The sequence below is a fragment of the Garra rufa genome, chromosome 13 (genome assembly GCF_049309525.1).
Source record: "Garra rufa chromosome 13, GarRuf1.0, whole genome shotgun sequence".
In the NCBI taxonomy this organism is placed as follows: Eukaryota; Metazoa; Chordata; class Actinopteri; order Cypriniformes; family Cyprinidae; genus Garra; species Garra rufa.
Genome location: NC_133373.1, coordinates 33,450,411 through 33,476,924, shown reverse-complemented (window position 1 = coordinate 33,476,924; position 26,514 = coordinate 33,450,411). Strand labels below are relative to the sequence as shown.

Here is a 26,514-nt window from a genome sequence, read left to right as displayed (position 1 = left end):
CCCATTCTTGTTGCTCCCTCTATATATAGCTCATCCCTTGTCAAACAAACTGTCATAAGCATGACAGCACAGTTTCTGCTGTCTAGCCCATAATTATTGACAAATTGACGTCATGTTTTTATAACCTTTGAATCACTCAATTTCTGATCTCCTTTTCCTGTCCGCTTGACTGGTGTGTAGGTATCTGTGGTATTAGCCACAAGCTGACCCAGATAGCTGCCCGGATGATGTCTCAATCTGATGTAATTTACTTGTTTTCTTCACATGCTTGGGTTTAGCACTCTGTCTGGTACTTTCACAAGACTTGCTGACCTCAAAACCTGACTCTACATCCTGCAGACTTACTGGACACTTTCTAGTGACAGTCAGCTTTGCATTTAAAGGATGTAGTTCAACCAAAAATGAAATTCTGTCATCGTTTTCTCACCCTGATGTTGTTCCAAACCTTTTTTCTGTGGAACCTTTTTTAAAATTTCCCAACATTCTTTTGTGTTTCACAGAAGGAATTAAGTCATTCAGGTTTGGAATGACATAAAAGTGAGTAAATGATAATTTTCCTTTTGGGGTGAACTATTTCTTTATCAGCTCAGATTCTACCACATCCCAAATATCTATACAACTGTATTTTGCTTTATAAAATTTTAATTTCAAATATTTGACATTATTTTTTTTAATTTCTATTTAGGATTTTTTTTTTTTTTAATTAAATGAAAGATTTCTGAAAAAAAAAAAAACGTCTCAGTTTCCTACAGAAATATTTTGTGGCACAACTGTTTTCAACATTGAATAATATGATTATTTTTGTAAGAAAAATTTTTTTATTCAAAAGGATATGTTAAATTTATTTAAAGTGACAGTAAAAGACTTTTGAATTTTTTTCATTAAAGATTCCTGAAAAAAATTTACATGTTTCCTAGAGAAATATTTCACAGCAAAACTGTTCAATATTGAATAATACGATTTTTTAAAAAAAGAAATAATTATTTTATTCAAAAGGATGTGATAAATTTAAATGAAAGTGACAGTAAAAGACTATTTTTTTTACAATTTCGTAAAAAATTTTTTTTTCAATTTCTATTTTAAATAGATGATGTTCTTTTAAATTTTTTCATTAAACATTCCTTAAAAAAATTATTTTAGTTTCCTACAGAAATATTTATCAGCACAACTGTGTTGAACATTGAATAAGATTTTTTTGAAAATCTGTGTTCAACATTGAATAATAAGATTTAAAAAGATTCAATTATTCAAAAAGGATGCATTAAATAGATTAAAAGTGACAGTAAAAGACTTTTACTTTTTTTCCCTATAATGTTTTTTCAGTTTTTTTAAAGAATTTCTATTTCAAATAGATAATGTCCTTTTGACTTTTAACAAATTTTTTTTTATCTCAAATTCCTACATAAATATTATATGTTCTACATTGGGTAATACGATTTTTTTTTTCAAGAAATAATTATTTTATTAAAAAAGGATGCATTATATTGATTAAAATGACTTTTAATAAGACTTACTTTTTTTTGTTCGTTTTTACAATTTTTTTTTTTAAGAATTTCTATTTCAAATAGATTCAAGACTCAAGATTATTTATACAGCGCTTTTTACAAGATTAGGTCCTATCAATTTTTCTCAGTTTCCTACAGAAATATCTGTTTTCAACATTGAATAATACAATTTTTTTGTAAGAAATATTTTTTTTTATTCAAAAGAATGTTAAATTGATTAAAAGTGACTTTTACTTTTTTGTACCATTTTAAAAATTTTTTTTGTAGAATTTCTATTTAAAATAGATAATGTCCTTTTGAATTTTTTTTTCATTAAAGATTCCTGAAAAGAATGTATCTGTTTCCTAGAGAAATATGTCTCAGCAAAACTGTGTTGAACATTGAATAAGATTTTTTTGAAAGAAAGAATTCTTAAATAGATGATGTTCTTTTAATTTTTTTTCATTAAACATTCCTAAAAAAATTATTTTAGTTTCCTACAGAAATATTTCTCAGCACAACTGTGTTGAACATTGAATAAGATTTTTTGAAAGAAAGAATTCTTTTATTAAAAAAGATGCGTTAAATTGATTAAAAGTGACAGTAAAAGACTATTACTTTTTTTTTTTTTTTTTACAATTTTTTATAGATTTTTTACAAGTTCTATTTCAAATAGATGATGTTCTTTTGAAATTTTTTCATTAAAGATTCCTGAAAAAATGTATCTGTTTCCTACAGAAATATTTTACAGCACAGCTGTGTTTAACTTGAATAAGATTTCTTTAAAAAAAATAAATCTTTTATTTTAAAAAGGATGCATTAAATTGATTAAAAGTGACCGTAAAAGACTTTAACTTTTTTTTTTACAATTTGTTTTCAGCACAACTGTGTTCAACATTGAATAAGATTTCTTTAAAGAAAAAAATATTTTATTCTAAAAGGATGCATTAAATTAATTAAAAGTGACACTAAAAGACTTTTTTACTTTTTTCCTACAATATTTTTTAAATTTTTTAAAAGAATTTCTGTTTCAAATAGATAATGTTCTTTTGATTTTTTTTATTAAAGATTCCTGAAAAAATGTATCTTAGTATCCTACAGAAATATCTTGCAGCACAACTGTGTTCAACATCGAATAATATGATTGTTTTAACAGTAAATTAGCATATTAGAGTGATTTCTGAAGAATTATGTGACACTGAAGACTGGAGTAATATTGCTGAAAATTCTAATTGTTGTATATATAAATACACACTATTTACATGTATATATATATATATATATATATATATATATATATATATATATATATATTCCTAAATATATACATGTATGTAAAAACACAAACTTTTATTTTGGATGCCATTAATCACGATTTATCGATTTTAAAGCACTACCACATACATATTAAAATAACTTCATATAGAAAACTTATTTTAAATTGTAATATGTATTTTGATCAAATAAGTGTAGGCTTGGGGTAAAAAATACACGTTGACATTCACGATTTCGTGGTCGTAACATTCTTAAAATTACGATTAAGCAGTGTCATGATGTGATGAACGATTAGCTATTTCTTCCGAATGTTTTCATTTCTTTATTTCCATTACATTACGTAAAGGGTGGCATATAGTCTAATACAAAACACTTAGAAACAAACGTTTTTTTTTAGGGTATAAGGAAGTAGGCCTATTGCGTCAATAGGGTTGTGTTTTGTGCAATAGCATTCGTCATATGCTTCCCACATGTTTAGGTATGTATTGTGTCACATATTACTTAATTTCTTCCTGATTTTATTTTGGTACTCTTAACTGTTGAGAAAGTTTATTGTTTGAACCTAATGTGACCTAGTTTTTTAGCTGCTAAAAGCTCAATTTTAGATAAGTGCTGCCCTCTAGAGGAACCCGGGAGAGATTTGTTACCAGAAGGATTCGCTCAAAACAAACGCCGTCGATATTTCTTTTACAGTAAGAAAGCAGTTTGTTGGTTTAATAATGCTTAATTTTTAAAGCCAAAACACCCTGTGTTTCCTAATGATACAATGCATCATTTGAATGAATAGTATTATTACTCACATTATTTATTAACATTCATGGGTCATTTTACAAAAGAAGTATCATACTACAACCTGTAGAGTTTGTGAAACGAAAAAGTCTATTTTCATTAATTAGTAGAATCAAGTAAATACAAATGAAAATACTCCGAAATATGCATTTTTATAGCAGTAGCAGTGCAAACATCATGCATTGTTACTGTTGCAGAGGTGAGCATGACTGTGTTTTGGTCCTGGAGACCGTCCAGCAGCTGCAACAATTGAAATATCATATACAAAACATCCACAATTCATCCTTTGAAGTCCATACTGCATATGTGAATGCATGGGAAACCATTCATACATATGATCCTTTATGCTAGCCATGTTGTGTTACATAATGAGAATGTTATGCTACAGGGATTATAAAATAAATAAATTGTACTACAGTTTATTACAGCATGTAAAAACCTTGGCATGCCTGGCTAAGGACAAGGTTAGGGGGTCACAACATACAGACAGGACAGCTAGCAGGTAAATGCCTGCTAACATTACACTCCATTACACACTTGTCTCTCAGAACAGCTTTGAGTTTCGTTCCCCCGGGTTGATTTTAGGATGTGCGAGGAGAACTATTCTGTGCTGTACGGCGTGAGAGTTTCTTTAAAGTAGATTTGTAAGGAGTTCGGCTTTCACAAGTTCATGTCTTGCTCAGTCCTGTGCTCACTTCTGAAGTTCCTGAGGCGTGCTGAATGTTTCGTACACGTTGGCGGCAAACTCTTTCACCTGGTCTATCAATAAGAGATCCTAAAAACAAGAAAGCAAGCGAATATTGGTGTGTGGGCAGATTTTATACCACATGCAAGTCAATGAGTCTATGCATATGAGGGATCTCACCTGGACAAAGTGACTGGGTATTTCGCTGCATATTGAATGGATCTGTCCGTTGATGATGGGAATGATTTTGGCTAGTGGGAGGCTCACATGTGATAGTCTGGAAGAAAAACAGCAGTGAAATGAAAATTCTGTTATTAATTACTCACCCTCATGTCATTCCAAACCTGTAAGAAACATCTTCAGATCACAAATTAATATTATTTTTGATGAAATATGAGAGATATCAGATCTTGCATGGACAACAATGCAACTACCATGCCACTGATGTCACATGGACTATTTTAATAATGTCCTTACTACCTTGCTTGGCCTTGAGTGTGTTAGTTGCTTTGCTGTCTATGCAGGGACAGAAAGCTCTTGGATTTCATCAATAATATCTTAATTTGTGTTGTGATGAACGAAGGTCTTACGGGTTTGGAGCGACATGAGGTTGAGTAATTAATGACAGAATTTAATTTTGGGGTGAACCATACCTTTAAATTGTGGCTTAATTAACCCCCAAATACTTTTTGGGGTCACTGTATATATCTTCCTGAAAAAAATATGTACACTAACCGGTTAGGTGTGCTGGAGGGGTTGGAATCTCCTTGCGGAGGTCGGAAAAACTCTGACATGTTGTCTAGGAATCGGATAAAGCCTCGGCTCAAGCAAGTACGGAGTACAGTAGTGAAGTCTGGACTGAAAAACAAGGTTTAGATGTAATTAGTACACAACTATCTATCTATCTATGCTGAAGTGATCTCTATAAAACTATTGATTTCAACCAATTTAGTCTCATCTTCTTTTTTCATTCTATTATAAATGCTTTGTGAATCCAGAATTAATTTTCATGTAATGACTCGTGCAATAAAAAAATGGATTTCTTTGAAAGAAGAGTGTTGTGTTATTGGTAGTTGTATTTAAGTTCTTTGTCTTTAAATTTGTGACCCTGGACCACAAAACCAGTCTTAAGTAGCACGGGTATATTTGTAGCAATAGCCAAAAATACATTGTATGGGTCAAAATGATCGATTTTTCTTTTTTGCCAAAAATCATTAGGATATTAAGTAAAGATCATGTTTCATTAAGATATCTTATACATTTTCTAATGTAAATATATCAAAACCTAATTTTTTGATTAGTAATATAAAAAGAACTTCATTTTGACAACTTTAAAGGTGATTTTCGCAACATTTAGATTTTTTTGCACCCTCAGATTCCTGATTTTCAAATAGTTATATCTTGGCCAAATATCGTCCTATCCTAACAAACCTTACATCAATGCAAATCTTATATATTCCGCTTTCGATTTACCCTTATGACTGGTTTTGTGGTCCAGGGTGACAAATGTGTTGGCAGTGGTCGAAACTAAAAAATTCAAGGGGGATGGTTGGGTGGGGGAATCCCGTGATGTGCCTAATGTTTAAATATTTTTATTTAAAGCTGAAGTCCGTAAATTTTGCCTCTTTGTTGCCATCTCTGTTTGAAAACCTGCAATTGCAGCTGTGTGCGGAATTATTTTCCTTGTGTGGGTAGTGTGTTGGCACAGCTCCAGCGCAGATGAATCTAATGTTTTGAGTATGTGTGGCAGTCAGTCACCGCACCGGTGTGAATACTGTACTTAGGAATCACAGATTCTAGCCTATGAATATATGACCCAAATAAGAATTTTCACCATATATTGTCTTCTGAACAAGTAATAAGTCTGACACATTTGTTCTAACCAACTGATGCAAAAAAACATAATAAATTGTGCTACCAATGGTGACTAAAATCTAACGATCAGTTAGCTCATGTCACATTAAACCGTGCAAATTATTAATATAATTTATTATGAAATAAAGTCAGAATTGCAATTCTGTGAACATATCAGTCTTTTTCCCCTCAGAACTGGACTTTATAACTCGCAATTGCGAGTTTATACCTCACAATTCTGAGAAAAAAAGTCAAAACTGTGAGATACAAAAAGCGCAATTGCGAGAAAAAAAGAATCGTGTTTATATAAATTTGCGAGAAAAACTACGACAACATGCTTGAACAAGCGATGGTGGTTTTACAGAGGGGATGCTTTTTGTCATTTTTTTCCTACAAGGGGGATGCCATCCCCCCTCAATTCGAGCCCTGGTTATAGGGTGTTCAGTCCAAAACAATTATGAGATTTATTGTAAGTAAATATTTTAAAATTTTAACAGTCCTATTTTTTTTTTTCCAATTTTCTAACATATGGATTTATGTAGGTGCCTTGATTTCCCTTACCTTTCAAGCATATCTCTGGTTTCATTCAGCAGCTTTATGGTTGTGACATCATTCTCTGTGAGACCACAAGCCTAAAAAATATTAAATAGAAATAAATAAATAGATAAAACCCAGAAAAAAAGTAAAATTGTAATGTAATGCAATACAGACAAAATGTTAATTGTATAAATTACAGTCACATATAAAAAATATAGTAAAATTATATTCTTATACAAGTTAATCTTATCAAATTTTATAAAATATTATTGTATATTATTTTGTATAAAATGTGATTCTTTAAAGGATAAGTTCATTCCAGAATTAAAATTTCCTGATCATTTGCTCACCCCTATGTTATCCAAGATATTTATGTCTTTCTTTCTTCAGTTGAAAATAAATCTCCATATAGTGGACTTCAATGAGGATACCATTTAACATGGATGAAGAACTAACCATATGTGACCTTTCCAACGTGATTACATAATGTGTGAAGTCATAGACATGCATCACAGAGCTAATTTAAGATGAGCATTTGCAGTTAAAAAGTCTATAAATTTTTACTTTTTAAAAAAAAGAATGCTAATTTTGATAGATAAGACCCTTATTCTTCAGATGGGATTGTGTAGAGCTCTTTGAAGCTGCAATGAAAACTGCAATTTGGACCTTCAGTCCGTTGATGCCCATTGAAGTCTACTATATAGAGGAAAATCCAGGAATGTTTTCCTCAAAAACCTTAATTTCATTTAGACGGAAAAAAGAAAGACATTAACATCTTGGATGACAGGGGGTGAGTAAATTATTGGGAAATTTAACTCTGGCGTAAATTAATCCTTTAATGTTTAGAAAGTTATTAACAGCATTTATTGGATATATATAAATGCTATTTATTTACCTGTGAGGCCAGTGTGTTCTCTTCATCAGGCATCATGTACCAAGAAAGACTTTTGTGTTTAGAAGCACAGCCCTCCTCTACTAACTGTCTGATCTGATTTAACTGTTGCTCCAACTCTTGTAGGGACAAACTCTGCTTTAGAGGCACCCTGAGGAGACATGGACAGCAGTTAGCTTTCCTGCTAAATATACAGGAAGGCTGACACAACACAATAGCTGCAATGACAAATAAAGCCACGAGTCAATCATCATCCAATCAATCACTCAACGTACGGTCCAAGAACTTCCTGGACAGCTTTCTTCACCACAGTTATCAGTTCAATGAGCCCTGACAAGACAAAAAAAAAATTAAGATCATGTTCATGTCTTTCTGTCTTCAGTCGTAAAGAAATTATGTTTTTTGAGGAAAACATTTCAGGATTTTTCTCCATATAGTGGACTTCTATGGTGCTCTGAGTTTGAACTGCCAAAATGCAGTTTAAATGCAGCTTCAAATGATCCCAAATGCAGTTGTAAATGTTCCCAGTCGAGGAACAAGGGTCTTATCTAGCGAAACGATCGTTTTGTTTTGTTTCTTAATAAAAATTTAGATACTTTTTAACCTCAAATGCCTGCTTGTCTTGCTCTGCCTTAACATTGTTTTTTTCCGGTTCAAGACAGTTAGGGTAAGTCAAAAACCTTTTTTATTTACAACCGCATTTGGGATCGTTTGAAGCTACATTTAAACTGCATTTTGGAAGAAACTTGGGGCACCATAGAAGTCCACTATATGGAGAAAAATCCTGAAATGTTTTCTTCAAAAAACTATTTCTTTACTCTCTTAAAAAGAAAGACATGAACATCTTGGATGACAAGGGGGTAAGTACATTATCTGTACATTTTTGTTCTGGAAGTGAACTTCTCGGATTTAACTCTAATACAGATTAGACACTCTTAAACAGATCTGACACTGTCCTCACCTTCTCCAAGAAGGTGTTGGATACTTGACAGGTACTGTTGTTGAACATCAGGAGGAGCCAACGGGGTCTAAAATAAGCAGTATATGAGAAATTAGGTACATTTACATGTTGTAACATTGTAAAATCACATTGTTTTGCCTTTAAAACACCATACTGTTCCGTTCTTTGTCACAGAGTTGTCCAGGTACAAGTAGCCACCAATTATGTTGAGTTGAACTCTGAGTAACACCACCAGCATGCAAGTGCTGTAAACCGCCACAATGCTGCGGGTAAAACCTGGAGGGGAAAAAATCATTGTTTGAGAACAGGAACAGATGTGAATTTTAATAAAGTCAACTTGAATTTCTGTTCAAACCCCATTTTACTTGCATAACATGACATATTGTGAAACAGGACATTCAATTAAAAGTTGTAGGGCGGGAATCAGTTTGATTGTGAATAGTGGGTGTTCCATTATTGTTCCATTATCCACCAGCCAAAACAATGACTTAATAACTATTTGATCATTGCTCAACATTTTCCAATAACCAGCATGACATCAGCAGAAAAGGAAATTTGTGTTACATTTCTTTTACATTTAAATACTGTTCAAAAGTTTGGGGCATGTACGATTTTTTTATGGTTTAGATAGATTACAGTATTCAGAGTAATACTGCATTTTAAAACTACTGTTTTCTATTTTTAAATAGAATTTATTTTTGTGATGGAAAAGCTGTATTTTAGCAGCCATTCCTCCAGTCTCATAATCCTACCAAAATCATTCCAATATGCTGTTTTGGTACGATTTGGTAAGAATAACTTATCAATGTTGAAAGCATTTGTGCCGCTTAACATGTTTGTGGAAACTAGGGCTGTGCAATTAATCGCAATCGCAAAAAAATCGCGATTTAAGCACATGCGATTTCTAAACCGCACAAGGCTGCGATTTTATCTATCCCCCCAACGGCACCCCCGCCCCCCTTGAACGTCAGGTTCATTTTATTTTCGATATAGCGCCACATCACAATAGAAGTCATTTAAGGTTATCTTTCCTATAGAACAGGTCTATACATAGTTATTTTATTAAACATACTAAATTGCCTTATGTTATTTATCTTATTTACACTAAGGCATGTCATTTCTGTCTCTTCATGGTCGCGTGATTACAATGTCTCCTCCAAGAAAACACGGACTGGATCGCGGACTCCATTCATAAAAACCTAATCTACTATAGCGCGGAATGCCACGTAATTCGTCGATTTTTGGATTAATAAATCAAAAGTTGGTCTGTCACTTAATTCAAATCGCGATATGGACTAGTGTCTGTGAAAACTGAAATGCAAAAGACCGTTTTAATATGAATCCTGCATGTTCCGTTTGCTTCTGTATGTATGAATGGCAGAGACGCGTTTTATTTCTTTACTACATGCATACTGAACCACACGTGACGCTCCCGCTAATTTTTGGCATTTGGATCTCACATGAACAGATAAACTCAATCGCCAAATCGCTGCTGTGAGTTTCACTTTTACCGTTTCATTTGAGAAAACTAGCATCACATACACACAGAAACTTCACTGCAACCTGTCAAAATAAAAGTACGGTTTAACATGTAACAGAACAATATTAGTCCTGTATTACTTTTGTACAGTATAATGTAGGTGTTTATATATTCCTATTTAAATAATTTACATAAAACAATATATATGATAAAAAATATTACAACAAGATTAACCACTTAATTATTATTTAAACGTTTTAAACTGAATATAATTTTTCTTCCACGCATTGATTTTAACAGTAAATTTCTGTTTGTTTGACAAAAATTAAAAGGGTTTATTTTTCATTTGATTAAAAATAAATAAATGTTTATGCTTTTTCATTATCAGAAAAATTAAAACACATAAGAATTTCTAAAAAAAAAAAAAAAAAAAAAGCAAAAGATTTTAGAACCCTCAAAATGTTAAAGTTTAGAGTTTTGGACTTATTTTTCCACTGAAATGAATGTATTCGTTATTGCACAAAGTAGGCTAAAGTACCGGGAAAAAAGTAAAATGGCTTATTTATTTTATGTTGTCTGTTTTAAAGACAATTTTACTACAGTTTTGTTTATTAAACTTAATACAATGTTATTTCATGGTGAAATGTTTTATGCACTTCTTGTGCACTGAATACATTTAGAATGTATGTAGCTTGTTTGAAAAAGCAAAAGAAATAAATAAAAATCGCAAATAAAATCGCAATCGCAATATTCGTTCAAAAAATCGCAATATGATTATTTTGTCCATATTGCACAGCCCTAGTGGAAACTGTGACAAACTTTGTGGGAAAGACAAACTATATGTTCTTTAGAACTGATTGAAAGTTCACAATAGCACTAGGAATCTGAATTAAAGGGATAGTTCACTCAAAAATGAAAATTCTGCCATTCACTAATCACCCTCACGTCTTTCCAAACCCATAAGACCTTTGTTCATCTTCGGGACATAAATTAAAATATTTTTGATGAAATCTGAGAGCATTCTGACCCTGCATAGATAGTAACGCAATCACATTCAAGGTCTAGAAATATAGCAAGGTAGGGCTGGGCGATAAATCGATTTTATCGAATAACTCGAATGTGTAGTTTACATCGATTTGTTTGAATGAAAATCGGTTTTCTCTTTAATATCCGCTGACGCTCCCCTCTGGGCTCCAGCAGTTCCGAATGGGCTCAGCTCTCCCCTCGTGCATTTACCATATTAGAAATACACTAATATATATCTGTATTCAGAACGGAAACAAATAACGCGAGTCACAAAGGGGACATGATTAGTGAAATTGTATGTACTGTACAGTACATACAATTTCACTTACCACATAAACAGAGTAGAGAGATGACTGAAGACAATGGCGAATTATTTGCATATCAGGGCTCTAGAGTGCTAATTTCTAATTTAATAACCTAATTTCTCAATGGTGCGACTAAAAAGAGTCTTACCAGCCGTTCGAGGGCAAAAAAAACTGCTATGTGCGACTATGAAAAAATATTTAGGAGCAACATGTGCGACTGACCCGATCAGCAAATTTATATTTGCGCTAAGGGGAGCTTCAAAGGTTTCTATGTGTTGTGCAGCGTTGACTAATGTATCACAGACATATCTCACAAACCCTTTCATAAACAAAGTGTAGAGAGAGTGTAAATAAGAGGCTGATTGGGCAGTATAGAGTGCTCCGTTTATTATAATAGAGCTTTGTGAGATTGCGAACTAAGATGAGTGACAGCTTTTAATAATTTTTAAGGGAGTTTGTAAATGAGATATTGATTTAATACAACAGTTAAATAAACAAAAAGTTAGTATTATTTTTGTATACAATATAACTGCAAGAGAAAAGCATGGAAATATATATTTTCCTCCCATCTCATATTTATTTGTCTTACAAACATTCACTGTGTCTGGTATGATAAGAATGGGGCCTGGTGAAAAGCGATCACTGATGCAGTTGCAATATACATTGCAAAATATATGGTGTCCATATATTGTGGAAAAGCTGGGGTTTCTTTACATGCTAAAAGTAGTAGGGGGGAAAAATCGATTTAAATCGTAAATCGGATTTTTGTTAAAAAAATCAGGGATTTTATTTTTAGGCCATATCGTCCACTTCACGTAACATCAGTGGTTCAACCCAAATTTTATGAAGCTACAAGATATCAAAAATAGCTTATTTTGTGTTCCGAAGATGAACAAACGACATGAGTTTGAGTAATTAATGACAGAATTTTCTTTTTTTAGTGAACTATAAATGTGGTCGATTCTGATTTCATATTGACTTTAATGCAGTAAATCTGTAATACTACAACAAACAAACTTTTTTCAACTCACTAATAATCTTTAGATCCTCCCAGATTTCAAGTTTATTAGCTGGCCTGTGTAGAAAGACATAATCATTTACGTCAGTTATGTTCTTTTGTTTTATAATGCAGATAATCATCTATAATTTACACGAATGACTCACTTAGTCTTGAGCAAAGCGGTGAGGCTCTCTGAGTTCAGGTGATGTATGATTGCCTCTCGGAGAGTGGGGAGCATTGATAACACTACAAAGAAAGACACAATTACATTCTTCCGACAGAAGAAACACTTTCATGACTTTCATTAACTAATCATTCTGTTTTACCTGTCATGTTACATGTCCTCTGGTTGCTTTCAAAATGAAACTGTCTCCGAGCTTGAGCGATGTACTCAGATGCCTCTCGCTCCTGCATCTCCTGAAGCTTTCTTTGTGCATATTTACCAAGTAGATAGACACCTGGGCATGAAGATTGAGAATACATTATAATATGATATATACATGTTAAGAAACATTCATGATGCAATATGCCAGATATATTCAGTGACGTAAAATCTTTATGCAAGCTAAAAATACCAGGGTAAAGTCCATATCAACTTTCTTTGACTATGCCAATAGGAAAAACTAGGTGACAGGTGAACTGAGATTTATCAGTTGAATGTGGAATTAAGATCTAATGTGTGACAACACTGTAATAACATACTAAACTATGTATTATAGCATAATAAAACTACATGTATTTTAATCCAGCTATGAAAACAAGAAACAATGCAGAGGCACACGTAGCTAACAATCTCTGAACTATAAGCATGCAGGTGGTATAGTTGCCTCCACGTTACCTCCAACAAAAACCCCAGCGAAGATGAATTTCCTCTTATGGCGTTTGATGAAATTCCATGTAGAACCTAACATTTTAAAAACAGACTTGACACCACAAGCAAACGAAATAAACTAGATGCAAAATCGTGATTAGACGTTAACTCAAGTGCTAGCACTATGCTACATGGCAATAACTTCTCGTGTTAGCAGCAGACAGGCGAACTACAGATAACAGAATGCATCGATCGATCGATTCTGCGGTCGATCCGCCGCCCTGAACGGTCCATCCATGATTACGGTCCCCCGTAAACACGTGTGCGTGTATGCAAACTACTAAAGCTAGCATTTTCTGATTTGTGCTGCTTTATTTATATAGTTATAAATTTTTTGAGGATACTGATAGAGATGCAAGCAGACAGTGTTGAACCTGAGACGAATGATTTTTTGCAACCGTTAGACAGTGAGATACAAACATGGATGTCAAAGGCGTTTGACATGGTAAAACCTTTCTGATGTTTACTGTTTTACCAGTATTTACCATGGTAACTGTAATTTCCCCTCAAATACTGCAGTTACCGCATTATTATGTTTACTGTGAAACATCGCGTTTGAAACGTGTGAGTCGAAAACCCAAGTAACGTTATGTATGGAATTATAACGATTCAAATTTCTTGTGAGAATTTTCCAGTTTTTGTAATATTTACTTACTATGGTATCTGTTGTCATAGAGAATGTGTGTGTTGTGTCCCCGAGTAGTTCTGAGAAAATATTAAACATATGAATTACTTTTAAAGGCGCTTGAGGCACTTGAGAATGGTGAGGTTCCAGTTGGCTGTCTGATGGTTTACAACAATGAGATTATTGGAAAAGGAAGAAATGAGGTGAATGAAACCAAAAATGTAAGTAACTTCACAATGTCTTATAATATATAATGATTCTCTTCGTTGTGGTTATAAAGGGTTTGCACTTAGGTCACGGTTTGGTCCGTTACCCTGATGCGTGGCCATATTGGAGATACTCGGATAGGGCTGGGCGGTATACCTTTTCATACCGAATACCGGTGTTTTTTTTTTTAAATGATATTCATTTTTCATATACCCCAATACCGGTGAGTGTGTGCGTACAAAGCGCTGGGAACACGTTTGTTGACGCAAACAGAAACCGCAGCTTGCACGTGCTTGTCTGAAGCAACACATCTGAGGTGTGGACGTATTTCAGTATATCTGAGAAAGACCCAGGGTTAGCGATTTGCAAAACTTGTAATGCCGAAATCTCAAGAGGGGGTGCGTCTGCAGTGATGAGAGCAGAGATCGGCGCATTGTGCGCAGACAGATGTAGCTTTCAGTGAGAGAAAAACAATGGCTTTACGTTGGTGTTACGTCGCAATATTTTAAAGATATGTCTTTTCTATATACTGTATTTTTATTAATATTTATGTTTTAAAGCCAATGGATATCACACAAGCAACGTGGAAACTGATCAATATGTTAAAGTGAAAGTAAAAACTGACTTTCAGCATCTGATGTGCATTCTTTCAGACAATGAGAGACGATTATACTTCATATGCTGATATTAATTTAGTCCCTTAATATTTTTCTTGTGCCCCGAACATGGTGGGAAAAAAAATAAAAAAGAAACGTATTTTGTGTAAGGTTTGTTTTTGAAAGTCTTAAATAAAGCTCTTAATTTTCATTGATGACTGCAGTGTTATTAGGGGGTTATGAAAGTCATAATTATGATTTCAGGTGGTCTAAAATGTGGGGACTGAAAGACAAGAATTGCGATGAAACTTCAAAAGGCTATCCATTGAATAAATATGAGCGCTGCACGTTTCAAAATCATTTGTTGCGCTACTTTGTATACTACCATTCTGACAGCGCCTCCTGCTGGAAGAGAAACGCGTAGACTTGTAAATGTGAACTTGTGAAGAATGCACAATAAAGTGTTGTGTATTTTGACTGCAAATCATGAATTCTGATTTCTTCACCTCATTACAATTATGAGTGCCACTGTCACTTCTTTGTGAACAGCAGCATTTTGTGAGACCAATCAAACCTGGGTTAATACTAGTCCAGTCAATGTAAGCCAATATACTGCAGTAATTATTCTCTAATTTATTAGGAAATGTGGTTAACACCTAGTCATGCATGAAAAAAAAAAATACCGTCATATACCGTGATACCGTATAATTTTGAAAAATACCGTGATATAAATTTTTGGTCATACCGCCCAGCTCTATAACTCGGATGTAAACAACAGCATGGATTGCACGGTTAATGTACTACTAAATACGTTTTTCTTCTAATTTATGTTATCTAAACCATGGAAAAAACATGTGGAAGCTGCTAAATCGGTGGTAAAGATACATACAAGCAGTATTAATTAAGATGGTAGCTTAATATTTCACCTATCTGACCTGAAATGATAAGTACAAACATGAATGTTTTCAAGATTCTTGCCCTGGAAATCCTGCTTCAGTTTGGCCAACCACAAATGCCTTTTGTTCCTCAGACAGTTTTTTGCACTCTTCTCCTTGATTTGTTATAACCAAAACATTACAATAATTTACCATTTTCAACAGCAATAATCAGAAAAAGATGTGAGTTTCATTCAGTTCAGTGGCATTAGTGCTGCCAATATGGCCGACTGATGAAAACACGTCATGAAAACACTTTTTTGACTATAACCCTGTGCTTCTGTATATGTATTCAAATCAAATAATAATTTATTAATATCATAACAGTGAATAAACATGAACTGTGTTTAGAATCTGTTAAGTTATATAAAATATGTAAACAATATGGTTTATACAGACTGTGATGTGAAAACAACTCTATGACGAACATGCTTTCAGTTTCTGAATGTAAATTCGTTTTGATATTTTTCTGAGGCCTAAAGTCAAAATGTGTAGGTTGTGTAACTGTTTAGAGATTGTCAAAAATAGATCTTATTACAAGGCTTATTTTCTTGCAAATGATTCATGATCAAATCACTGTTAAGATGTGTATACTTAAGGTAAGAGGAAAATATCTGACTTTGTTTTACTTCAGTGGTTGCACAATGTAAATTTCTAAGAACTTACTACTGGTGATGCGCTATGAACTAGATTTTTAAAATAATTTCTGATTTCAATAATCTCAGACATCCTTATTTGCCATTGACCCATATATTACAGTTCCTGTTATGTTAGGAATTTGATTAATGGTTCTTCCTAGTAGAGCACAGAGAAACTCTGGAATAGATGAGATGAAACAACCTCACGTCTGTGCCTGCTTTGCCCAAGGCTACCCGGCATGCGGAAATGGTGGCACTGGATCAAGTGCTTGATTGGTGCCGTTTCAGAGACAAGGACCCGAAGGAGGTGTGTGAACAGACTGTACTTTATGTGACAGTGGAGCCGTGTATCATGTGCGCAGCTGCTCTGCGCCTGCTTCGTATCCTTGATGCAAAAATGTCACCAATAATGGTTTTAAAAGAAGCCGCTTATGTCCACCAAGGCTGGATTTATTTGATCAAAAATGCAGTAAAACAGTAATATTGAAATATTATTACAATTTAAAATGTTTTAATTATTAGTATGTACTACCAGTCAAAAGTTTTTGAACAGTAAGATTTTTAATGTTTTTTAAAGAAGCCTCTTCTGCTCACCAATCCTGCATTTATTTGATTTTAGGTAGAGCAAAAAATTTAGATTTTTTTACTATTTAAAATATATGTTTTCTTTTTGAATTTGTTTTAAAATGTTGTAATTTCAAAGCTGAATTTTTAGCATCATTACTCTAGTCTTAGATTATTATTATCATCATCAATATTTTAAAATAGTTGAGTTAATATATAAATAGAAAGGTCAGCATTTATCTTAAATAAAAAGATTTACTATACCATTAAAAAGCATTCAGAGCTAATTCATTTTTGGGGGGGAAGGAAATTATAGAAATTAATACTTTTATTTAGCAAGGATGCTTTAAATCATCAAAGGTGATGATAAAGACATTTATAATGTTACAAAAGATTTCTAATTAGATAAATGATAAATGCTGGGTTGGTAAGCAGAAGAGACATCTTTAAAAAAAAAAAAATTGTAAAATTGTACCATTTCAATTTTTTAATCAAGATTTAGATTTAGGATTGAATTTTTAGCAGCCATTACTCTAGTCTTCAGTGTCACATGTTCCTTTAGAAATCAGAAATCATTCCAATATACTTGTACAATATTTGATGCTGAAGAAAGATATATTATTATTATCAAAGTTAAAACCAGTTATGCTGCTTAATATAATAATATAATAATATATTAAATGCATTTATTGTAAATAGAAATCTTTTCTAAAATTATAAAATATTTTCTTTAACATTTGATCAATATGATGGGTCCTTGATGAATATAAGTATTAATTTCTTAATACTTGACACCAAACAAAAGTACATTTTTAATGCATTATTGCATTTACTCCGGGTTTTTATTGTCTAGTAGTATTAAAATAGTGTCATTGCTAAAATGATACCTTAACATTTAGACAGACATACCTCTTGTTGTATATGGGTGCAAAAATGAGCGATTTGGAGGCTGTGGATCCGTCCTGGATGTCTCATCAGATCATTTGCCTCACACTGGAACTTCATTTAAGGTAAAAGAATTTCCCTCCAATTCCTATTGAGTTCAATTTAAATTCCAGGAAGCCAGTTCCTTACATTCTGAACGGTTCTGTGTGGCTGGAATATTTTTCTTTCACATTCTCTAAATTGTAGTCCAGACCACAATGCGTATTTTTGCTGTAGCACATACTTATTTGCTTATTACAGTGCATTGCTGGCTATAGAGCAGAAGAGGCTGTTGAAATGCTCAAGACGTTTTATAAACAAGAAAACCCAAATGGTAAGGGAGATGTTTAATGTATGCATGCTAATCTTTTCATTGATGTGTTTCTGAAACTTGTTTCTTTCTCTCTTTCGTTAGCTCCCAAACCTAAAGTGAGGAAAGATTTGATCAGTCCACCAGATGGCGCTGTAGTCATTCAGGTAAAACAAGGACCACAAGATGAGGAAAAAGAAACAATTGCTCCTTTGAGTTGAAATGGAAAATATTTGAAAATTGAGACGTTTACAAGACCTTGTCAGTGCCTGGATCTCAGAGACTTTTGATTTGACCATCTTTTTGAGATCACGGATTTAATCTACTATTTGTGGAACCACATTTGCTCATTATCTGGACCACATTGCTCGTAAACCTCCAGGCCTTCTCTTCTCTGTGGCTGGACGCTGTGAGTTGTCTGTTAACAGTGTGTAGAAGCAAAAGACCGGGCCTGTTCTGCATTAAAGCGCAGGTTCTTCTCCAGCTCTTGCTCTCTTTGTGTCCTTACACAACCCAGAGAGCTGATTCTGAACTCTTAATGATCTCAGTCTTGGGCTCATGAGCAGATGCAGGACAAACCCAGGTGGAGTTTCCACTTACTTCATAGCTAGAAACTTTAAAGGGATAGTAAAAAATTAATTTGTCATTACTTTCTCACCCTGCAAAAGGTACATTTTATGAAGAGGTTTTCAAATATACGTATCCCATTATTAAAATATAATTAAAGTGAATGAAAATGGAGGCTGTCAAGCGCTATAGTAGGAAAACAAAAACATAAAAGTATCGTAAAACAGTATAAAATTATTCTTGACGCTTTGTGTTCTTTCCTTTCACAGTTTTTGAAGGTCTTTCCTTAGGTTTGCCTGTTTTTTTTTATTGTATGTATTTATTTATTTTGCAACTTTCTCTGTTGCTTTCATACTTAATGTTAATTTAGTATTACTAATTAATAGTTTTTTTAAATTATATTTTAATACAGTTAAATTTTTAAAGAGATTTTCAGTGGTCAGTTTAGTTCCTTTCCAGTGATTTTATGTGCTTCTGTAATTAAAAAAAAAAAAAACTTTATAATTTTTATCCTTATGTTTTTGAATTTTATTCTTTAACTTTAAGGCTAACTTTTAAGGCAGCATTTCTTTTTTTTTTTTGAAAATGAAGTTTTTTTATTGGTTTTCTTATACATAACATACAAGTAAATCTATTTACAAAACAAAACAATAAAAAAATAAATAAATAAATAAATTAAAAAAAAAAAAAAAAAAATTAAAAAAAAAAAGGACACAACAATGGTAATCACTGAGTAATAACCAGAGATAATACTGTAAAGCACAACAGGTTAAGCAAGTCACAATCTAAACATTGATCTATTATCAATCATCCTTTGAAACCACAGTCTGAATAAATTTTTCCCATATGTCCAGATCTTTATAATTTTGATTCAATTTGGCTAACATTTTTTCATATGATACACTCTCAGTCACAAATTCAATCCACTAAGGCAGCATTTCTAATTTTTATTTAGAGTTTTAGTTAGCAATACTAATCCTGATCCGCACACTTCCACTTGTCGTGCAAATATTCATGTCATGTTGCGTTTCTGGTTATTAAAGTATAACGTAGCTCGTAATAGTTCCTTAAACCCCACATTATTAAATTGCCATGTAATGTGTTATTAGTGGCTGGAAGTGGGTTTTCTGTGGGTGCGTATGAAAGAGAAATCAAGCGGTTTTGGAAGTAGATGTGAGGTGTCTGAGATGTTTAGGTCTGTCGTTTCTCAAGGCTTGTCGTCTTACATGGTTATGGGTTCAGCCGGCTATATCATATTTGAAAAATGTCCTCGGTCAGTTACTGCTCTGTTATTGTCATTGTAAGCAGAGAACCTATGGGTTTTATTGTTTCGTGATGAATGATCAGACATTGAGCGCTCACAGCTGGCTTTTTTAATAAGACTCTTCTATCCTGATGTTGAAATGACAGGAGCTGTCATTAATAAATAAAAATAATCATTTAGATTCATTGTGTAAATAGTATGGTCTTAGTAACCGACTCAAAACAACAGAGCTCTGGTCGCACACCTGGTAAGCATTTGACAGGTGTTATGCCCTGGCAGCGTTACGCCATGAGTCAGTGCGAAAAAAGAACATCGTAAAACAAGCTGCAACCACCTACGCTGTCCCTGTTCGCATGGACTGAGAAAAATATTTGGTCTCTAACTCTTTATCCATAGATGGTAGTTCATAAAGTTTCATTCAGCTTTTAAATGGAGTGAATCATAGTGTCAAATTCATGTGAAGGACCGGTGTATTTCGTAATAGGTTTTCCAATGTTAATATTTTGTCTGAGGTGAAAATCATAGGTTTGTATAATCCCACAGAGAGGGCTTGGGAAAGCTCACAGGTTAGGATGGTTAGGGTACAAGGCGTTTTATTCTACAAGTATGTATGTATTTATTTTTAAGCATGAGGTGTAAGGAAAGTTTGAGCCTTCTAGTTTTCATCAGTCTGAAAGTCATCAAGTATTACTGTTTGTTACCGGTTTTGCTTCTTCAATTGGCTTTTTCATGAGGGAAGGATATTCAGTGATAAAAAGCGAATTTTGCATATGAAAATGTGAATTGCCTAATATTATTTAATTGCTTGCATGGCTAAAGTGACATTAATGGAACAGGAAATTCATTTCAGAGAAAGAGAAAGTTATTAAATTTTGATTTGATTATTATTATTACTTATTAAACTGAATTTATTATTCCAAGTCTCGTATGCTAACCATGCTTGCCTTTACAGTTGAGGTCAAAAGTTTACATACACCCTGCAGAATCTGCAAAATATTAGGGATCATACAAAATGCATGTTGTTTTTTATTTAGTACTGGCCTGAATAAGATATTTCACATAAAAGATGTTTACATATAGTTCACAAGAGAAAATAGTAGTTGAATTTATAAAATTGCCCCCGTTCAAAAGTTTACATACACTTGATTCTTAATACTGTGTTGTTACCTGAATGATCCACAGCCGTGTTTTCTTCAGAAAACATGTACAGGTCCCACAAATTCTTTGGTTTCTCAGCATTTTTTGTGCATTTGAACCCTTTCCAAAAATGACTATGATTTTGAGATCCATCTTTTCACACTAAGGACAACTGAAGGACTATATGCACTTATTACAGAAGGTTCAAACGCTCACTGATGCTTCAGAAGGAAACACAATGCATTAAGAGCCAGGGGTGAAAACTTTTGAACAGAATGAAGATGTGTACATTTTTCTTATTTAGTACTGCCCATCAGAAACTACAGAAAATAATAGTATGTTTTCCAAAAGACAAAATAAGTTAAATTTACTCTGATCTTCAGTTACAGACTCACCCCTGGCTCTTATTGCATTGTGTTTCCTTCTGAAGCATCAGTGAACGTTTGAACTTTCTGTAATAGTTGCATATTTGTCATAGTCATTGTTGGAAAGGGTTCAAATACACAAAAATGTCCATAAATGCCATGTAGTCATTTATGGACTGTCATTGAGCTGTCCTTCAGTTCTGCTGTACTCACTTCATTTACATCTTTTTTTTATTAGGTTTGTTAATACACATTAGGGAGCCGTTCACTTTAGTACTTCTACATGCAGGAGAGGCAGTGTTAATGAGGAGACTGAAGTGTCGTTCTGAAATTAACACTCTGACAGAGAACTTAAACACACATACACACACTTTCCCATGCCTCCAAACACAGCGCCCAGCCTAAATTGTCAACCAAAGTGTTGTCAGGCAGACCTATCATAATGTTTATGAGAATTGTAATGAAATTCAATTGCCAGTCAGTGCTGAAGGTATCCTGCATCTATTTTTCAACAATTCCTCCGAGAGTAAAATGCATGATGAGGTGTGAACATGAAACAGGAGAGTATTTTGACGGTTTCGTCTGAAAATTTAGATGTGATGATACAAGGTTTCTCACTGTCGGTTTTCTTTTTAAAAGCCCGAGAGGCTTTGCTCCTCAAATTTCCGCTTTTATCACATAGCGTTTAGCTGTTGTGTTGCGCCAAAGTCTTTTTCTTGGCTATTTGGGACACGCATTCTAGACTTAAGAGTTGAAAATTGGACTTTAAGGGGAGAAGGTTCAGCAGAGCCTGGTTATTTGAACTTGTCCATCAAAAGGTGATTGCAATTCCTTGTTGAGCGAACTCCTTTTCCTCAGGCCTAAAATGTGTGTGTTTCTCATTAAAAAGAATGTCCAGCTCTGCACAAAGGAATTGTTATGTTTGGGCAACATCTGTGTCTTAAAAGGCGAGGGCGAAAAGGCCAGAGAAAATATAGGACAAACATTAAATCATAAGTACAACAATTTTTCCTTGGTAATTGAACGGTTGGCTCTACTTTTCCCACAGAATTGTGGTGCATCTGTGTATGTGCGAGCGTAAGGAGAGAAAGAAAATCGCTGAGTGAAGACTATACTCTTCTTGTCTGGCTTCCTTCATAAAAACGACAATGAGAAAATTATTTTCGAACTTTATTTAATAAAAGAAGAAAAAAAAGGCTTGTCATTTCCATAAGATATGAAGCATTACATCCCTTTGAGATAAAATAAACCATTTAAATAGGAGGTAACACTTTACAATAAGGTTCCACTTGTTAACATTAGTTTACTATTTTAGTTTTAAATTTAAAAAGAAAAAGTTTTATACACTGTGAACAAACAAACAAAAATTAAACAATTGTATTTTTAGTAACTAACATTTACAATGATTGATAAATGCTTATTGCTCATTGCTAGTTCATGTTAGCTAATGTTAACATATGAGAATTTATTGTAAAGTGTCTTGTGTCAATGTTTGGATTTCTTGCGGGAATATCTGCTTATCTTAAAAACCTTTATGGCTTTGGAAACACCATAAACAACTCGTCTAAGCAAATTATCTCGTGCTCATTGTCGTTTGCCATATGCTACGTGTATATAAAGATGTTGCTTATTTGTTTAACTGGACAAATAATAACAAAATCCCTCATAAATCATCCCTGTGTACATAAATAATACCTGACGTGAGTTATATATGTATTGTGGTTTGTTAAACTGGCTTTGGACACAACAATACAGCATGTGTGCAGTAGACATCATTGAATTGCACACACAATGCTCGAGGTACTCTGCAATACTGTAACATTCATAACATAAATTAAAAACATGAATTATTCAGTTTAATTTTCAAGCCAATACAGGTCTGTGCTTTATTTAATTAGGGGGCAGTAATGAGGATAAGATGAGTGTTTCGGGAGATCAAAATAAATATATAATATTGGTTTAAACTCCAAAGTCCAACTGATTTGAACTGAGAAGAAGAGAAAAGAGGCAGGGGAACATTAGTGGTGGTCTTCAGTCAGTTTTGGTCTTGTCTGATTCCAGAGAGCCTAGAAAAAGGAGAAAAAAAGCTTTTTAATGTTAGGGTTAACATGTTAGGTATGTGGATAGCTTTAGATATGCACCGATACAGATGTTTTGTCTGATATAGATAATCAGAAATATTTGTATATGTTTTTTGAATATAGTTTTATTGATAGTCACATTTCTTACTTACTTACTTTCTTTCTTTCTTTCTTTCTTTCTTAATATCTTTCTTTCTTTTCTTTCTTTCTTACTAACTTTCTTTTTCTTTCTTTCTTACTAACTTTCTTTTCTTTTTTTACTAACTTTCTTTCTTTCTTTCTTTCTTTGTTACTTTCTTAATATCTTTCTTTCTTACTAACTTTCTTTTTCTTTCTTTCTTACTAACTTTCTTTTTCTTTCGTTCTTTCTTACTAACTTTCTTTTCTTTTTTACTAACTTTCTTTTCTTTCTTTCTTACTAACTTTTTCTTTCTTACTATCTTTCTTTTTTCTTTCTTACTAACTTTCTTTCTTTGTTACTTTCTTTCTTAATATCTTTCTTTCTTACTATCTTTCTTTTTTCTTTCTTACTAACTTTATTTTTTTGTTACTTTCTTTCTTAATATCTTTCTTTCTTTTCTTTCTTACTAACTTTCTTATTCTTTCTTTCTTTCTTTCTTTCTTTCTTTCTTACTAACTTTCTTTCTTGCTATCTTTCTTTCTTTCTTTCTCACTAACTTTCTTTTTCTTTCTTTCTTTCTCACTAACTTTCTTTTTCTTTCTTTCTTTCTTACTAACTTTCTTGCTTACTATCTTTCTTTTTTTCTTTCTTACTAACTTTATTTCTTTGTTTCTTTCTTAATATCTTTCTTTTCTTTCTTACTAACTTTCTTTCTTGCTATCTTTCTTTCTTTCTCACTAACTTTCTTTTTCTTTCGTTCTTTCTTACTAACTTTCTTTTCTTTTTACTAACTTTCTTTCTTTTCTTTCTTTCTTACTAACTTTTTCTTTCTTAATATCTTTCTCCCTTTCTTACTAACTTTCTTTCTTTGTTACTTTCTTTCTTACTATCTTTCTTTCTTTCTTATTAACTTTCTTTTTTTCTTATTAACTTTCTTTCTTTTTTCCTTCTTACTAACTTTCTTTCTTATTAACTTTCTTTTTTCTTACTAACTTTCTTTCTTTCTTACTATCTTTCTTTCTATCTTTCTTTCTTTTTTCTTTCTTTCTTACTAACTTTCTTTCTTTTTCTTTTTTCTTTCTTACTAACTTTCTTTCTTTGTTACTTTCTTAATATCTTTCTTTCTTTCTTACTATCTTTCTTTCTTACTATCTTTCTTTCTTTCTTTCTTTCTTACTATCTTTCTTTCTTTCTTACTAACTTTCTTTCTTACTATCTTTCTTTCTTTCTTACTAACTTTCTTTCTTTCTTTCTTGCTAACTTTCTTTTCTTTTTACTAACTTTCTTTCTTTTCTTTCTTTCTTACTAACTTTTTCTTTCTTAATATCTTTCTCTCTTTCTTACTATCTTTCTTTCTTTCTTTCTTTCTTTCTTATTAACTTTCTTTTTTCTTTCTTTCTTATTAACTTTCTTTCTTTCTTTCTTATTGACTTTCTTTTTTTCTTACTAACTTTCTTTCTTTCTTACTAACTTTCTTTCTTTCTTACTAACTTTCTTTCTTTCTTACTATCTTTCTTTCTTTCTTTCTTTCTTACTAACTTTCCTTCTTTCTTGCTAACTTTCTTTTCTTTTTACTAACTTTCTTTCTTTTCTTTCTTAATATCTTTCTCTCTTTCTTACTAACTTTCTTTCTTTGTTACTTTCTTTCTTACTATCTTTCTTTCTTTCTTTCTTATTAACTTTCTTTTTTTCTTACTAACTTTCTTTCTTACTATCTTTCTTTCTTTCTTTCTTTCTTTCTTTCTTTCTTTCTTACTATCTTTCTTTCTTTCTTACTATCTTTCTTTCTTTCTTTCTTTCTTACTATCTTTCTTTCTTTCTTTCTTTCTTTCTTTCTTTCTTACTTACTATCTTTCTTTCTTACTAACTTTTTCTTTCTTAATATTTTTCTTTCTTTCTTACTAGGGATGTTAACCGATGACCGTTTGACCGGTGGTTGACCGTATCAACGTTAACCGGTCAAAGTTGTCGGTAGTCGGTTAAAAAAAAAAAGTGCCGGTGCGTCTTTTACGCATTCTGAAGGTGCCTGTTTTATCCATTGGTTTTATCATGTTGCAGTCTATTAGGCAACATTCCACATAAAATGGGCTTAGATTTGGAAATACATTACATCTACATTTCAGTGGTAACCGATAAGGTGATGATGATCATCATCTTTCTTTATTATGGTTAGCACTACCTCAACTAAAGCGGCGTCTCTTCGGAGCTGTCATTTTCTCAAATGAGCCGTGGCAATGTTTCAAATGAGCTTCTAACCTAGACAAACGCCTTTATTTTCAAAGCGATCACCTTGTACCCAAACCATTTGAAACTAAGGAGCCATTTGTCCTACGATTACATACAACAAGCTCTTCAGCGCCGCATTTGCGGGACTCATGTTTCGCGCTGTAGGGGATTTTAAAAAAAGTGACGTGAGTGGCAGTGTGTGTGTGTGTGTGTGTGTGTGTGCGGGAGGCAGAGCGGCAGAGAGAGGCCGCGATCACACCGAGCGCGTTTTTGCAGTTGGAGGCGCCTCTTTTGAATGGTTTTCTGTTGGCAGTGAGCGTTCTACGCGCTGCTTATGTGCCCCAGGCGCCTCGCGTTTTCACCGCCTGCTGCGCCTCGTGATTTTGCAGAAGCGCTCTGAGCGCGTGAAGTTGAAAAAAAATCAACTCTGAGCGGAAAAACGCCCAACGTCATTCGCGTTCTTTTCCATTGTCCAATCGAATGAATGGAGAGGCGGACCTTCTGTTGTGGTGACGGAATTTTACGGTTGCTTAAAAAGTCCGGAGACTGCAAGAAATAGAGGAGAAACCTTTTGTGTCTATCGTGGGTAACCTGGAGCTGTATTATTTAGGGTTTCTGCTAATATGACAGTTTACTTAACAGCATAAAACTAAGATTTTAGAGTGCTCGCGCTATAATCCTTTGATTTGACTGACAGGACAGCTGTTTTGGTCAATGCTTAGCAACATAAAAAAAACGCAGCACGCTCTTTTATTAAAAGTCACCAAAAAAAAAGGCAGTGCTGTGCGCCTCGCG

The 26,514-nt window shown here is 33.1% G+C and overlaps 3 protein-coding genes across 3 annotated transcripts in view; 1 reads left to right on the top strand and 2 right to left on the bottom strand.

Moving 5' to 3' along the window:
* Positions 1 to 3,546: 3,546 nt before the first annotated feature.
* Positions 3,547 to 13,315, bottom strand: pex3 (peroxisomal biogenesis factor 3). The gene is made up of 12 exons (XM_073816821.1): positions 13,127 to 13,315; positions 12,615 to 12,746; positions 12,453 to 12,534; positions 12,320 to 12,363; positions 8,632 to 8,753; positions 8,478 to 8,544; positions 7,792 to 7,846; positions 7,520 to 7,667; positions 6,649 to 6,719; positions 4,969 to 5,091; positions 4,414 to 4,510; positions 3,547 to 4,323 (listed from the first exon to the last, which is right to left on the bottom strand). Exons 1-12 carry the CDS (start codon positions 13,197 to 13,199, stop codon positions 4,240 to 4,242), a joined length of 1,098 nt encoding a protein of 365 aa, XP_073672922.1. The 5' UTR covers positions 13,200 to 13,315; the 3' UTR covers positions 3,547 to 4,239.
* A 95-nt stretch (positions 13,316 to 13,410) lies between these two features.
* On the top strand, positions 13,411 to 18,985 carry adat2 (adenosine deaminase tRNA specific 2). Its single transcript, XM_073816799.1, has 6 exons — positions 13,411 to 13,604; positions 13,901 to 14,005; positions 16,390 to 16,540; positions 17,628 to 17,734; positions 17,910 to 17,982; positions 18,064 to 18,985. The coding sequence occupies exons 1-6, from the start codon at positions 13,512 to 13,514 to the stop codon at positions 18,177 to 18,179; spliced, it is 645 nt and encodes a 214-aa protein (XP_073672900.1). The 5' UTR covers positions 13,411 to 13,511; the 3' UTR covers positions 18,180 to 18,985.
* Positions 18,986 to 21,555: 2,570 nt separating this feature from the next.
* The window catches only part of aig1 (androgen-induced 1 (H. sapiens)), an 82,157-nt gene continuing 77,198 nt past the window's right edge, over positions 21,556 to 26,514 (bottom strand). Inside the window, exon 6 of the mRNA XM_073816798.1 lies at positions 21,556 to 23,357. Within this exon, the coding sequence (XP_073672899.1) occupies positions 23,323 to 23,357 (35 nt within the window). The 3' untranslated portion in view covers positions 21,556 to 23,322. The remainder of the gene's footprint in view (positions 23,358 to 26,514) is intronic.